The sequence below is a fragment of the Physcomitrium patens genome, chromosome 1 (assembly GCF_059467195.1).
Source record: "Physcomitrium patens ecotype Gransden chromosome 1, ASM5946719v1, whole genome shotgun sequence".
Lineage (NCBI taxonomy): Eukaryota > Viridiplantae > Streptophyta > Bryopsida > Funariales > Funariaceae > Physcomitrium > Physcomitrium patens.
This window is the reverse complement of record NC_143410.1, coordinates 12,329,176-12,344,557: the sequence shown is the minus strand read 5'-3', so window position 1 is coordinate 12,344,557 and position 15,382 is coordinate 12,329,176. Positions and strand designations below refer to the sequence as shown.

Sequence of the window (15,382 nt, the reverse complement as noted above, 5' to 3'; positions counted from 1 at the left end):
TTTTGTTACATCAAATATTATTTCAAATGACCAAAAAATATATTTGGATTTGATTCTTTGCAAAAAATAAAAATATAAAGAAAAATAAAGAAAAATAAGTCTTCTAATATAGGTCATGCAAAAAGTACTTAAAAATATCATTAATTTTTGAAATTCAAAAAAATTCAAAAAATTAAAATTATTAGTATATTCATAAATGATTTAAAAAATAAACACATAATATATATATATATATATATATATATATATGTGTGTGTGTGTGTGTGTGAGTGTGTGTGTATGTATTACAAATTTATCCTTGTATAATTGCAAATATTGATTCTATGCAATACAATAATTCCATCATAAAATCAGTCTAATAAAAAAATAAGTTAACCAAACAATATTATGAAAGAAATTTGAAGGTAAATGAGACATTTTACAAACCCTAAACCCTAATCCTATGTCTGTATCTTATACTCTAGAATCCAAATTTCAAATCATACATGATGACTGCTTCTAAATTAGTGTTAACCCTGAATTCTAAAGTACAAAAATACAATATTAGTGTAAACCGCATGTAATGTGTGCCACGTCAGAGTGTGCCACGCTGGACCATGTGCTACGTCTAAAACAGCCCAAAATGTGAAGCAAGAATGACCGTGTCAAAGGGCGGTATCAGAATGGGAAGGGACCCCCCTGGGGAACGGAATTAGGGTTTTGCCACGAAGCCAGGCAGGCTGCGGGAGAGAGGGAGGGGGCTGCCTTCAATGGCCATGGCTGCACCGAAACCCTCCTTTTCGCACGCACCCCGTCGCTCAACCCTCTCTCTCTCTCTCTCTCTCGCTCTCTCGCGCTTGCGCTGCTGCTCCGCCATAGCTTAGCTAGCTCGTAACCATGGTGCTCAAGACTGAGGTGTGCAGGTTCTCCGGCGCCAAGATCTACCCTGGGCGGGGGATCAGGTTCATCCGGAGCGACAGTCAGGTGTTCCTGTTCCTCAACAGTAAGTGCAAGCGGTACTTCCACAACCGGCTGAAGCCCGCTAAGCTGTCATGGACGGCATTGTTCAGGAAGCAGCACAAGAAGGACCTTCACGACACCACCGTGAAGAAGAGACGCCGCACCACCAACAAGCCGTACTCTCGGTCCATCGTGGGAGCCTCGCTTGAGGTGATCCAGAAGAAGAGGACGGAGAAGACGGAGGTGCGTGCCGCAGCTCGCGAGGCGGCGTTGCGGGAGATCAAAGAGAGGATCAAGAAGACGAAGGATGAGAAGAAGGCGAAGAAGGCCGAGGTGGTGAAGACGACGAAGGGAGCGGGGAAGCAGGTGGCACGGGGTCCCCAGCCCAAGGCTGGCAAGACCGGCGCTGGAGGCAAGCGTTAAGGGCGGCAGTATGCAGGGCAAGCAATGAGAACTTCATGTCTTGTGGCATTGTTCAATTTATGGCTAATCTAATTCTCGTAATGCACACTTAAGTTGGCAACCACAATGGTTTGTTAGTGTTCCCCACTGAATGTCATTGGATTGACTGTGAATTCTCGAATGATGAGTCTCGTTTGATCTTGTCACTCTTTGCGTTTCTTGTTTTTCAGTTTATTCCGTTTCACTTATTTCAGCAACCTGGGAAGTTTGTCTTGATCCCCGAAAATGATGTAGACATTTAGACGGTTGTCATCAATTATTGTTTTCATTGAAGAACCTTGGATGTTTTTAGGGTTGAGAACTCTTGGCTACCCTGAAACCTGTTAGTTTATGATTCTACGCTCGTTAATGTCGGAATTAATATTCTCAATTTTGCCCTAGTTTTGTATGTCAATACTGCTGCACAATGTGTAGTTTATTTTCTGCCTATACTGCTCGTACACTCATGCCAATAGGGGGCATACATAATGTCACTTAGTGCCTGCTCTTCTTCAAGTTCCATGTGCGCCATTTGCTGGTGGATATTTTTGGGTGACCTGACCCACTCGGTTTTCGAATATTTAAGTTAGGGTTATGTGTTTCAGATTTTCCTCCTCTACCTGTAGTTTCTCGATCAAGAACTGTGTTAAACAATGACTTCTGTTCCCGTTAGACACCTTGTACGTTTCCTGTGCTTTTGCCTTACATTCGAGTTCTTTTTACAGGAGGTAGAGAGCTGATGTTCTAGTATAATTTCTTGGGATCTGATCCACGAGTCCATCGTACACTGAGAAAACCCATTGAAACTTATTTTTCCATGACCGTGTGGCTGTGCTTCTGCTACCGGTCGTCCCTCACAGTTATTTTGGATTAATGTCAATTGAATTTTAAGCAGTATATTGATCTCCAGTCAGCGTTTGTGTAAGTTTGTTAGGTGACCGTGGTCTTCCGTGGAAGTTTTGCTCAATTTTATCAACTCAAAGATTTAGTAGGAGTACTTGAAAGGGAAAGTAAATCCTACGGAAAGCCTGTCTACAGGGAATTTCGGCGCATTCTGTGTATTGTAGTTCACCTGACTGCTACTTCATTCTTGTGCATCTTAAGTATGGTACTTTCCTAAAGATTATCGTGTCGTGTAAGTGTAGTTGGGGTGCGACCACTGCCTGTGTAAGATTGCATGCCCTTCTGTGTAAGCTGAAGCAACAAATAGAGCGCAAATACATTTGCCGAATTTGCTCTAGGATGTTTCGATTTTTCTTTGAACTAGTTATGGGATTCGAAAGTTCGATGGAATGCGAGTAGTTTATTATTATTACATGAATGTGAAAGAATGTCAGAGAGGAAGTTGGCTCATGTGGGAATGGTTAAAACCCTGGTGGATTCATTAGTTAAATGTGAGCAGTCCACTGAGCCGCAGTGCAACCTTGGGGAAGGGGGGCATGCAAGAAGCACTGTCAATGATGTGGCACAGAATACGACCATCACGTCTCCCACTGGGGCCCATGTGTCCTACCAAGTGGAAAATCAAAGGGAGGTGCGCCCACTCTCACTGTGGTCTCCAACACTTGCTATTTCGCTCTCTGTGTTTTGTTTGCTTCTTCTTCTGTAGGACCAGTAGTGTTGTGCATGGCATCTTCCCCAGTCAAAGTGATGATCTGCTCCCCTGGCCAACCCAGTTCCTATCTTAAAAACGCTTCAGCCATGCAAACATATCAGCACTAGGGAAATGGGTAACCTTGGTCAAATTGTTAGCAATCTGTGTTACCTTTAGTCATCTGGAGTTGCAACTCTGCCATAAACACTACCAACAGCCACTTGTGTGGTTCTCTTCTTGATTGCAATTTGTGTATCCACAGATCCAGTTTCACATATTACTGCTGAGGTTAACACATGCATTTTTAACTAGTTAAACTCTATAAAGTAAAACCACTAGTAGCGATAGATATTTATATATATATATATATATATATTTGTATGCATGCGCCTACATCATTTTCATTCGAGCAGGTCCAGATGAGGGGCAGGGCTTAAGCTAAGCAGAGGCAACAAAATGAATTGTGTGTTAGTGTGTGCGAGATTTAACACGTGGAAAAAATGGGTGTGTACGTTTGGCCATGGACCAGCACCCTCTCACCCACCCATCCATCGTTCATTCTTCTTCCTGGCTTGCACGATCGTGGCTCTTTTGCCACTGCAGCAATGGATTGGAGGAGAAAGCGGCTCATCCACATCGTAAAACTCCTGAAATGCAAAAAAAAACTACAAAAGAAAGAGGATGGGGCAAGTTCATTTGGGTTGCATGATCCCACAGTCAAAGGAAAAGGGAATGGGGAAGGATGACAAGTTTTCTTCTTATTTTTTAAAAGACAGAGAATGGCTCTCGTAAGTTTGAAGGAATTAAAGAACTAGAAAACTTAAAAAAAGATAAAGGGAAACTTAAATAATAAAAGAATACATATGTGGACTTGCTACCTTTAAAGTCACTGCCTAATTTTCTGGTGATATATTGTTGTAGATTTAGCAAGTGCTAACATTTTGGATGTTCTCTAAATAAATAAATAAATAAATATATATGTATATATATATATATATATATATGTGTGTGTACACATAGTCCAATTGTTTTACTATACTTTGATATGTTTCACCTAGTTTCTGGTATGACTAAAGTACAAAACATTTTCTGTATTGTGGGTACTAATGATGTAACTAAAGTTTCATTATTATTATTCTTATTATTATTTCATCCTTACAACAATTTTATAAGTTCAACTTTTTGTATTTTATTTATTTATTTATTTATTTATTATTATTATTATTATTATTATGTGAGTCCTTAAAAAAATATTTGTGACTCAGCACTTGATTTAAGATTAAAATGCACAATCAGATTTGGATATCCAAATAAATGTATTATATTAAATAATCATACAAGACCAAAATGAAAATCTTTAACAAAACAATTTGGCTGTTAGAAAAAATTGGTGTGTTTTTTGTGATATTGATAAAATATAAAATTTATTCATTTCAATTTTTTTTCACATTTCATTTGTTCTTTAATTTTGTAAGTCATTTGGCATAACAATTGAATCCTCAATACCCATGGAAAAATTGTTGATTTATATATTTTTTCTATCAAAACTATATTAAATCATATGTGTCAAGTGTGAATGTGCTGAGTAAGGTCATAATTAAATATTATAAAGTATGCACTTGCGAAGCTTCTAATTTATACAATATTTGAATTATACTCTTCAATACTTGTAGGTGTTTTTACATGAAAAAACCATTCAACAAACATTTATACTTAGCATTTGTTGCAAAGTAAATAGGAGTAGAGTTATTCAATTTTTTTTTTATTATTATTATTATTATTTTTCAAAAAAACATCATGAGAATAAACTTTAACAAAAGCAAGAAATTATGTAGTTTTTTGAAATTTGTTGTGTCTTATGCTAGCTGACAATCATTGTATATTCATTTATACCAAAATGACCTCCTTTACCATTATTTGCAAGTCCCAGGACCTTCTTTAGAGGCATAATGAATATTACAAAAGAGTAAAAAGAATAAATATAGAATGCTAAGTTGACATGTTAGATTGACTTGATATCACTTGATACGTCACCAAAATATCAAGTGATACGTCAAAAACTTAGAGGAGGTAATAAAATTTGAATGGTGATATTTTAGATTGTGATATTTCAAGTGATTCATGATATTTGATTTTCTAAAAACCAAAAAAATCTGTGATATTATATTATCCAAAAATTTTAAGTCCAAATTCCTTTGATAGGAGTATGATCAAATGTAATAACAACCAATATGGCATTTAAATAAGTTTGAATGGTAGAAGAGAGACAACTAAAGTAAAACAAAAATAATTGAAAAGAAATGTAAAAGAATAACAAAGGATATAAAGGACCATAAGTGTCCTTTGCACCATTAGTGTATAAGCTTCATTTCCTTGTCTTGGAACAATTTATGTGCTATGTCATATGTCTATTCCATTCCATCTCTTTAGTGCTTTCATATCTTAGACTCACTACACTTGACTTCAATTAAAAACTCTCTTTCTTTAATTTTAATTTCTTAGATGATTGATTTAAAATAAAAAATATTTAGAATTCTTTTTTAAATTATATATATATATATATATATATTTAAAATGATGAAAAATATTTTTTGATTAAAAAAATATAAAATTAAATATTATTAAATATCAAAATTTAAAATTTAGAATTATATTTTAAAAATAATCAAAATTTTATGACACCAAAGAATTAATGAAGTTGTAAAATTTTATTTTATTTTATTTAATTTCATAAAAATTATAAGAATAATAAATAAGTCATAGTAGCCAAAGATTTCAAAGTTGCTTTTAAAACAAAAAAATACCATGCAAATTATTCAAAGATATCTTTATTGAAAAACAAAAAATTTGAAGTTATAACATAAAGCATCAATAATGTTGTGTACAAAGAGAGTATGGAATAAGATGTCTCTTACTTCTAACATCTATTACTTATAGGTGGTAGTTGCTCTCTTAAAAGACAACTTTCACTCTTTGACTTATATACACATGATCAAAGAATCTTTTGATATCTAACTTATCATATAGATATTTTATGGTCCTTGTATCTTTTGATATCTCACTAGCTATAAGAATATTCTATGCCAAATACTAATTATTCTTATCTAGTCTTTGAATATTCTTTAGTTGATATGTTATCTTTTTAATTTTGATTCTTGGTCTTTGATCTTGTTCTATATTAATAGAATGCTCTTTCTATATACCAATAGTCAATCTTTCAACTATTAGTAATTTATCTATCATAATATCTTTTATATAATAACTTATTTTATTTTTATTTTTACTTGCTTTAATCCTCATACTTTACTATTGATCAAAGGCTTTCAATTCTAATGTCTTTGTCAATATATTATTTTTATCTTTTATTAATGACTTTGTCAAAAAATTAGCATGCATGTCTTTATTTGCATAATAAGTTATATCAATTACTTCCATTTCAAACTTCTCTTTTATGAAGTGATATTGAATGTTAATGTACTTGGTTCTTGAATGGTGCTTTGGGTTCTTTAAAAAAGCAAGACATTTTTAATTATCACATATCATAAGAGTTGCTTCCATTTGTATTATTCCAATATCCTCCAAAAGTTGTCTTAACCATATTACCTATATTACATCATAGTTTACTACCATATATTCTACCTTCATTGTTGATCTTATAATTATTGGTTGTTTCTTCCAATTCTATGAAATAGGTTCTATTCTATAGCATCTATGGACTTCATTGCACCACACAAAATCAATGGATCAATAAGAAATACAACATTGGCATGTTCTTCACTTACTTCAAAAAAGATGAGGTTCTTCTATTATTCACCAAGTTATTTTCTGTCTGTTAGAGAATATCTCTTTTCACTTCATGAAGATTCACCTTCATGCATTCTATGATTTCTTACAAGTTTTTTCTCTCTTAAAACTTATTTCTTCATATTCAAAGGTTGATACTCTTTATCATCATCATCTTCAACTTTTTGGTTGTCTTCATTACAAGTTCCAACAATTTCAGATACACTTTTATCTATCATTTTTGGCTCTTCATTTTGATTTGTATTTCCACTATCTTCATTGTCATCATTTTCTTCTCTTTTATTTACTAGAATTGAAGATATGTCCACAAACATACCATTATTCTAACTAGAATACATCTCCAAGTGTTCACAAATACTCTTATGTTCTAAAAACTCTACATTATGACTCTTGATGAACTTCTTTGTTTCTAAATATATTAGCATATATACCTTGATACCTTCATAATATCCAAAAAATATATATTTTATACCTTTTACATCAAGTTTGAACCTCTTACGATTAGTTACTTGTGTATATGCAATACGTTCAAAAATCTTCATATGTGAAACATAAGATTTTTTGTTATTTTAAGCTTATTATGGAGTTATTAATGTAAGTATACTTGATGGACACATATTTCTTATATATATTGTAATAATCATGGCTTTTGCCTTATATGCCTAAGATTTTGTTCATGAAGTATATTCTTTGCCATTTCCACAATGGTACAATTAACTCTTTCAACAACTCTATTTTTTTTTTGGAGTGTGACAAATAGATGTTTATCTTGTAATACTTTGAATCTTCAAAAATTCATCAAAATACTTTAATATATATTCACTCATATTGTTTGCATGCAATACTTAGACCTTATACTCACGTTGCTTCTTTATAAGTACTTTGAATTCTTTAAAACTTAAAAAAATCCTCATTTTTAGCTTTAAAGATGTAAATTCATATCTTTTTAAAAAAATAAATAATAAATATAATATAGTATCTTATTCTTCTAATTAATGGCATCCTTATTAATCCATAAATATCATAATGCATAATTTTTAATAATTTAATAGCTTGTTATTATAGAGAATGATTTGTCTTGAAAAAAATATGGAGCTTCTAACTGCTATTAATTGTCCTACTATCTTGTGACTTTAAAACATATAAAACACTTCATAAAATAAAAATCCTTTATAAGTTTTCTTGCCCCTCATATCAATAAATTCCTTCATTAAAAATTTATAAAAATAAAAACATAAGAAAGCAAAAACCTCTTTAGAAAGTTTTTATATCTCTTTCCTTAGAAGGTTGCCGTCCTTTTAAAATCCTAAATCCTAAATCTTAAATCCTATTCTAAACACTAAATTCTAAACCTTATTTTTAAATTCTAAATCCTAATTTAAAAATTTAAGATTTAAAATTATTTATTTTTATTTTTAAAATTTTTATTTTTAGTTTTTTTGAATTTTGTATATTTTAAAAAATAAAAATGGATTGAGGATTCTATAGAATTGATGCCATCTCACTTAAGCCACCACTAACTTATGATTTATTTTTACTTTTATTATTTTTATTATTTTTATTATTTTTATTTTAAAAAAGCTATATATCAATTTATCAAAAAAATGAATATATAAAAGGAGTGGGTATTACATATCATGCTACTATTAAAGGAGATTATTTTTTTTCTTTTCATAAGTGACAAGTGTCTTCGTCATCTAATGTAATCCTTTTAATGCAAGTATTGTGAGACCAACATTTTGGATATTTTTAATAAATTAACTAAAGATTTTAAAAAAATATTTTTTTTCTTCATCTTCTCTATGTGCTGCCATGGGGTTATGAACTCGGAACCTTCTACGAGCCATCCAAGACCTTTACCATCAATCAACCTCCATAAGTCCAATGCCGCCTGTTGATGTCCAAAGCTTCAATTCTTCTCCTTGTCAGCTTTCTGCCTAATCTCTTTTCTTCCTTTAAATCTTTATTTCTCATAAATTATAAATTTTTTCCTACAAAATATTTATACACCTATTTATAAATCTATTAAAAATATTTCTACCAAATTTTATATTCAATAGACACTCTAATGATTATTTATATTAAATCCTATCTTTTTCTTGTACAAACTTAGTTTTTTCTAATAACTACAATAATTCTTGTTAATAGAATTCATTCATATATATATATATATATATATATATATATTATATTCTAAATAAATTTTTATTAATATTTATTTTAATTTAAAATTTTATTAATTAATTATTTTTAAAATATTTTATTTAAAATAAAAAATAAAAAATAAAAATAAAATAACTTATGATTTTTATCTAGTTTTTATATATTGTGCACAAATATAATAGAATAATATGTTACAATTCTACTTGAAAATGAAGCTTTTTATTGTTTGCCTTGAATACAACCTTCATAAATAAGTATCATGGTATTGTGGCTTAATTGACCAAGATCTTAATCACTTATCATGGATTGGAGCTCTTTTATGGTTTTGGCATTTAAATGACAATGTCATTATTGCCAAATTTCAAACTTGTCTTGATTTTGTAAAAACTTATCAAATGCTATTTTTTCAACGTTATTGACCTTCTTACAATTGATAAAAAATAGATTGCCATCTTTTAGGCCTTAGGCAACATTTTTTCTATTCAATATCTTCACAAAATATCCATATATGTCAAATTGAACCTTACAAGCTTGCTCACCAAAAAGAGGTTCTTCTTTATCTTTGGTACATGTAAGACTTCTTTCAATTTGATCATCTTCATTTGATCTTTTACAAAAATTTCTACAACAAAAAAACCAATTTCAATAGCTTGTACCATGCCATTGTCTCCCAATCAAACTTTAGTTGCTGAAATTGCTTCATAAATATTAAATGAATACTTGAATGTTATCATGTGCTTAGTAGTACCTAAATCTTTAATCCACTTGGATCTGGAAGCTATAGAAGCTCCTTCACTTGCCATGTATGAATAGTCATTTCTACCAAAATTAACACAAGAATTATTTGTATTTTTTCCATCTCTTTTTTTGGCCTTATAACAATTCTTTACAAAGTGACCTAATTTTCCACATATATGATAATTTTTTATATTACTTCTTAGATTATTATGTTGGTGAAAGTAGCTACTTTTTCTTTGTCTTAAAAATAGAGCCAAATCATCACTTTGAAGCTCTTTTTCTTTCTTCTTATTCACTTCATATATAAGTCTTGACATTACATAATTCATGGTAAGTTCCTTCATGTTAATAGACTCCTATAGCTTAATGAAGTAGTTATAGTATTCCAAAAGGTTCATGAGAAATGTTAACACAATTTTTCTATCATCAAATGGTGTTATTGTATTATAATACAATTATATGGTAAAAATATGAAAAAAAATAATATTATAATTTTTAATCTATTATTTAGTTTAATAATAATTTAAGACATTTAAATAAGGTTTTTATGAAAGACTCTTAGTTTATTTTCTTATTTTAATAGCTAGTAGATTAAAGTTTGATTAGCAAATTTATCTTCTAGGTTATAAAAAATTCTTTTAGTCTTTTAGAAAGGCCATAAATTTATAAAAATAAAATAGATTAAAAAAATATTTAATATGGTCAATTATATGATAGAGTTAAGGATAGGACCATGCTAAAAATTTCTTAGGAAAGGTTGGATTAATATCCAAGAAATAACCATCTTTAGGTTGGAATCAAAATCAGACCTCTAACCACTTAGGAAAAAATAGAGAGGATTTTGGAAATCAAAGAGTTGGATCAAAGAGCCAGCTTTAAGCTCGTTTCAAAGTAGTAAAGCTTGTTTTTGTAGGTTTTGAGATGACTTTGTAATCATTGTGCAAAGTCAAGGTTTGTATTGGTGACTTTGGATTTATGCAATAGAATTAATGCTAGTACTATTGTTTAATTTTTGAGATGCATAAAATATCTATAGTTCAAATTTTGCTCATGCATAGTTGAATGGATTTGTTAATTTTGTATAAAATTTTGTATTATTTTGACAATGCAATTGGATGATATTTAGTTATTAGTGCAAAAAAGTACCAAAAGTTGGTAATTTATAATTAGATAGGATTTTTTGTAATATTAGAAGATTTATTTATAGTAACAAGAAAAAATTTGATGAGATTTTTATAAACTAATATATCAAGCTATATATTAATTTGGATTTAAAGTTAATGGTTGAAGTTAGAGATATTGTTACTCAAATTTTATCATCGATCTTTATGTTGGTAGCCAAGGGACATAAGTATAGTTCTTTTATATATATATATTTTTATGATTTATAAATTAAATTGAATTAAAAAAAATTAAGCATATAGAAGATGTATTGTTTTACTTCTATGCAAAATTTTGTACTAATTTGATAGTTAAATCAGGAATTACAGCTAGTTGAAGCTTGCTATTTAGGATTAGGATTTGAAGAGGAAATTAAAAGTTGCAAAAAATGACAAATAATAAGACCATTAGGATTTGTTTTTACTTAAAGTAATTAAGAAGAGAATTTTTGAATACTTTGTATTGAACCCTTTTATATTGGAATTTATATTCCTTTATTTTTAATAATTAAAATCTATTAAGGTTTCTTAAATAAATGGAACATACAACTTATCCTTCTATAGACTAGTACTCAATGCATTCTCAAACAAGAAGACAAGTAATACAACATAAATGATAAACTCAATGTTTTTGAGATAGACATTAATTGCCATAAGAAAGTGTTGAGCTTCTAGCTATCGCTAATTGCTTAATCAAGTCTCAAGATAAAAAAAACATCAAGTTTATGTATATAAATTTATTCCGATAGAAGTAATTACATCAATACATATTTCCTAAGTACCAAAAAGTATCCAAAATGTGATAAAAATATTCTAAATACTTATATATCCTTAAGGTAAAATTTTTTTCTACTTCAATAGATCATATCTCACAATTAAACAATCCAAACAAACTAAAATTTTACATAAAGTATTGATGTACTTTAAACAACTATCAAAATAAATTTCAACTACAAATTCATTACAGATCTTTAGATATTACCAAAATCCAAACAATAGCTTCAAATCCTTACGTATATATATGAGTGTGTAATTTTCTTCATATCTCACAAACTAAGTACTTAACTACTATAAAATTTTGATATATGGCTTTTTAATCTAATAATATACAACTTTAAAAATTTTGAATGAAAAATTTGTTTGAAAACTTAAGATATAGCTCCTACCATTACTATCAAGAAAACGGCTTACTTATTGTCTTTGATTTACATGTATTATCTTTAATATTCTATAACTCCTTTATATACATTCTAAATATAATAATTCTTTCACAAAAGACATAGATCTTAAAATCACCTTTGTAATTGTACCTTGTGATCTTCAAAAGCTATTGTAGAATTCTTCATATCTTCAAAAGAATAATAATATGTCTAAAAAAAATACCTTAACTTCAAATGGCTATAACTTCATTAGTCTAAGTCCAAACCCTCTAAAATTTGTATATGAATTATAGTCCAAATCCTAAACCTTATAATTCTTTTTTTTGATTTTCAAATGCTCTTTTGAAGTCACTAAAATCCTTATTATGGTCGTAGGTAGCCTCTTAAGAACCTATAAGGTATGACTTTTGACCAATAGAGATGAAGATCCTCATCTCTTACCTTCATCCATCTATACCTTGCTTTCATTCCTCCAAATAAGCTTCTCAAAGGTTTAGATCTTTATCTTTGAATTTTAATCTTTTTTTAAAATTTTATACTAAATAACTAAATTCTATATAATTTAAATATTATAATCAAAATAGAAAAATCTTAAAATAAATTTCTTATATCATTTTTTTTTTTATTTTAATCTATTAATCACTCTAATATATATCAACACTCATAAATATATTATGTATTTTAGTTAATTTTAACATATTATAAATAATTATAATAAAATAATATGAAAGTTTAGAATAGAAGGTGTTAAATTTTATTTATTTTTATTTAGATTTGATAGAGAAAGAAGGCAAGAAGGTAGAAGTTGGAGCTTAATTGGAGCTTTAAATGGATCTATTGGTGGAGGTTTTGGTAGAGCTTTGGATGGAGCTTTGAATAGAGCTTGAACTAGATCTTCAAGTAGAACTTCAGATAGATTTTCTACTGGAAGACAAAGGATATATTTGGATCTAAATATCTCAAATATGTTTCATACATCCATATTATTTATATAATAATAATCATGAAAATAATTGTAATGAGGCAATCAAAGTGTTGCAAGCAATGATTAACAAATTTGATTAGTTTAATGGGAGAAATATTTCTAAATATTTAAAATATATATAAAAAATAGAATTGAATTATAATTTTGAAAAAGAGATGATTTAATTATTTGAGTTTTCTATGATATTGAAGATAAGAAAGCATATAAGGTTAATTATAAAATAATTTGGAAGTTTATGGGAGATTTTTTTTTACATACATTAAAAGATGAATATTTCTTAGAAGATACTAATTAAATTACTAAAAAATCATTTTTAGAATGGATTGAAAAACCTAACAAGAATTTATAAGTTACAAAGTTATTAAAGGAATTTGAGAGACAATATTCTCAATTATCAGAAGTGGAGAAGTTAACATTGGGACTAAACAAGATAAAATAGTTTCTTTGAGCAACTGATAGAAAATTGTAAGAAGAGTTGGAAGTTCTTCTTGATGGTAAAGAAGAAGATGAAGGATTGACAACGAAATGGAGAAAAATTAAAAATAATGTAGGATTATGTGTAAAACGAAAAAAAATAAAATGATAGGATTGATATTCAAAGAATTATATAAGTACCTAAAACTCAAGTACCTACTTTACAATCAATAGTTACTATTATCTATGCTTTTAATAACTACATCAAAAAAAGAAAACATAGAACTTTAGAAGTTTACACATGGAATTTTAGAAATCAAATTTATAAAGTTTAAAGATAAGACTTCTATAAATAGTTCAAGGATTATTTCTAAATAAAGATATATATAAAGATATATTTGATGTAATGATATTTTCTTATTTTCAAAAAAATTACAATGAATTCAATAAGATAGTTCAACAAAGTATTATTTTTTAAAATGATGGAAAAGTAGCATTGAAAGATACTAATTATCTTATCCAAATCAACTTTAGTAAAAGAAGTATAAAAATATTAATTAAAGATTATTTGATTTCTTATGGAATTACAATAATGGAAGCCATAAGTTATAGTACTATGGTAGATGATAATAGGAAAAAGCTTTTACTAGAAATATTGAATCAAGTAGACTTTGATCTTTTGTCATTTCTACCATGTAAAAAGAGAAGATGCCACATGAAGCATTATTGAAGATTGTTGCTATAATTCATGGAAATATAGGATAAAAGGATTGTATAGAAACTCTCTGAATACATGCATACACTACTAGAAGCCAACATTAAGCTTTGATAGAAGAAAATAGGAAGTAAGATTTTGAAGATTCAAGAAGAGGAAGTACTTCCAAGAAACAAACTCAAAGAGACAAGGCTCATGAGATAGCTTCATAAGAATTATATATAGAGGATGCTTTAGCAACATTGGAAAAAAATTAAAATCATAGGAAACAAAGATAAGTCATCAGTATATAAGCTATTCTTTAATATAGAGGCAGCATAGATTTAAAGTGAGTACTTAAGAAACATATGCTTAATGCTAATATTGAATTCACATTAAAGAAGATTCTAGAATTTATTAAAAAAGAATTTTATGATATCATTTTTGATAGTATTAAATAAAAGAGGGAATTAAAGGAAGAAGTTGACGTGAGTCATGCTAATGATGATGCATTATTATATTATATATATACTTGCTTGAAAATACCTCAAGCACCTACTTGTGGAAGGTAAGTAAAAATACAACAACAATGTTAAGAAGTCTAATAGAGCCTTAAATAAACTTCAAATAATTCCTAATAAATCCAATCAAACTTTAATCCATCAAAATAAATTTAAAAAAATTAAAAAAAAAATACAAAAAATCCTAAAAAAATACTAAAAAATACTAAAAAATATAATTTTAATTAAAATCCTAAATAATACTTAATCAAATCTTAAGTCAAATCCTAATTAAAATCCTAATTAAATCTTAATAAAATCCTAGATCAAATACTAATAAAATCCTAATAAAAATATTAAATTTTAAACAAATCCTAGATTAGTTCTAAATCAAATCCTAAAAAAACTCTATTTTTAATTAAATCCTAGATCAAATCCTAAACCAAATTCTAATCAAATCTTAGATCTTAAATAAAATCTTTACAAATCCTATAGCAAAATAGAACTTCAACAACTAATAATCAAATTGTTGATATCAACTCAAAATTTGCACACTTCTTAATATCTTAGTTAGAAACAAACAAAAGAAAGATAAAATTGATTTTATTTACCAATTGAAAAAAATTCAAGATAATCCAATTAGGTATTAGATTGCCTCCTACTCCAACTTAAATGTTGAACTTCCAATGCCAATATTTCCATATTGAACTATTGAATCTTACTTAAATTTCATTGAAATGTTGAAAATCAAGTCTAGTATTCTTAAAAAATAATTTCACTTTAATCTAAT

General features: G+C 28.6%; 1 protein-coding gene across 1 annotated transcript; it reads left to right on the top strand.

Moving 5' to 3' along the window:
• Positions 1-656: 656 nt before the first annotated feature.
• Positions 657-1,468, top strand: LOC112292397 (large ribosomal subunit protein eL24). The gene has a single exon (XM_024540834.3). The coding sequence runs from the start codon at positions 877-879 to the stop codon at positions 1,360-1,362; it is 486 nt and encodes a 161-aa protein (XP_024396602.1). The 5' UTR covers positions 657-876; the 3' UTR covers positions 1,363-1,468.
• The last annotated feature ends 13,914 nt before the right edge of the window (positions 1,469-15,382 follow it).

Bases quoted from the DNA above. Each gene is read 5' to 3' on its own strand.
- LOC112292397 (XM_024540834.3), top strand. From the start codon at position 877: ATGGTGCTCAAGACTGAGGTGTGCAGGTTCTCCGGCGCCAAGATCTAC.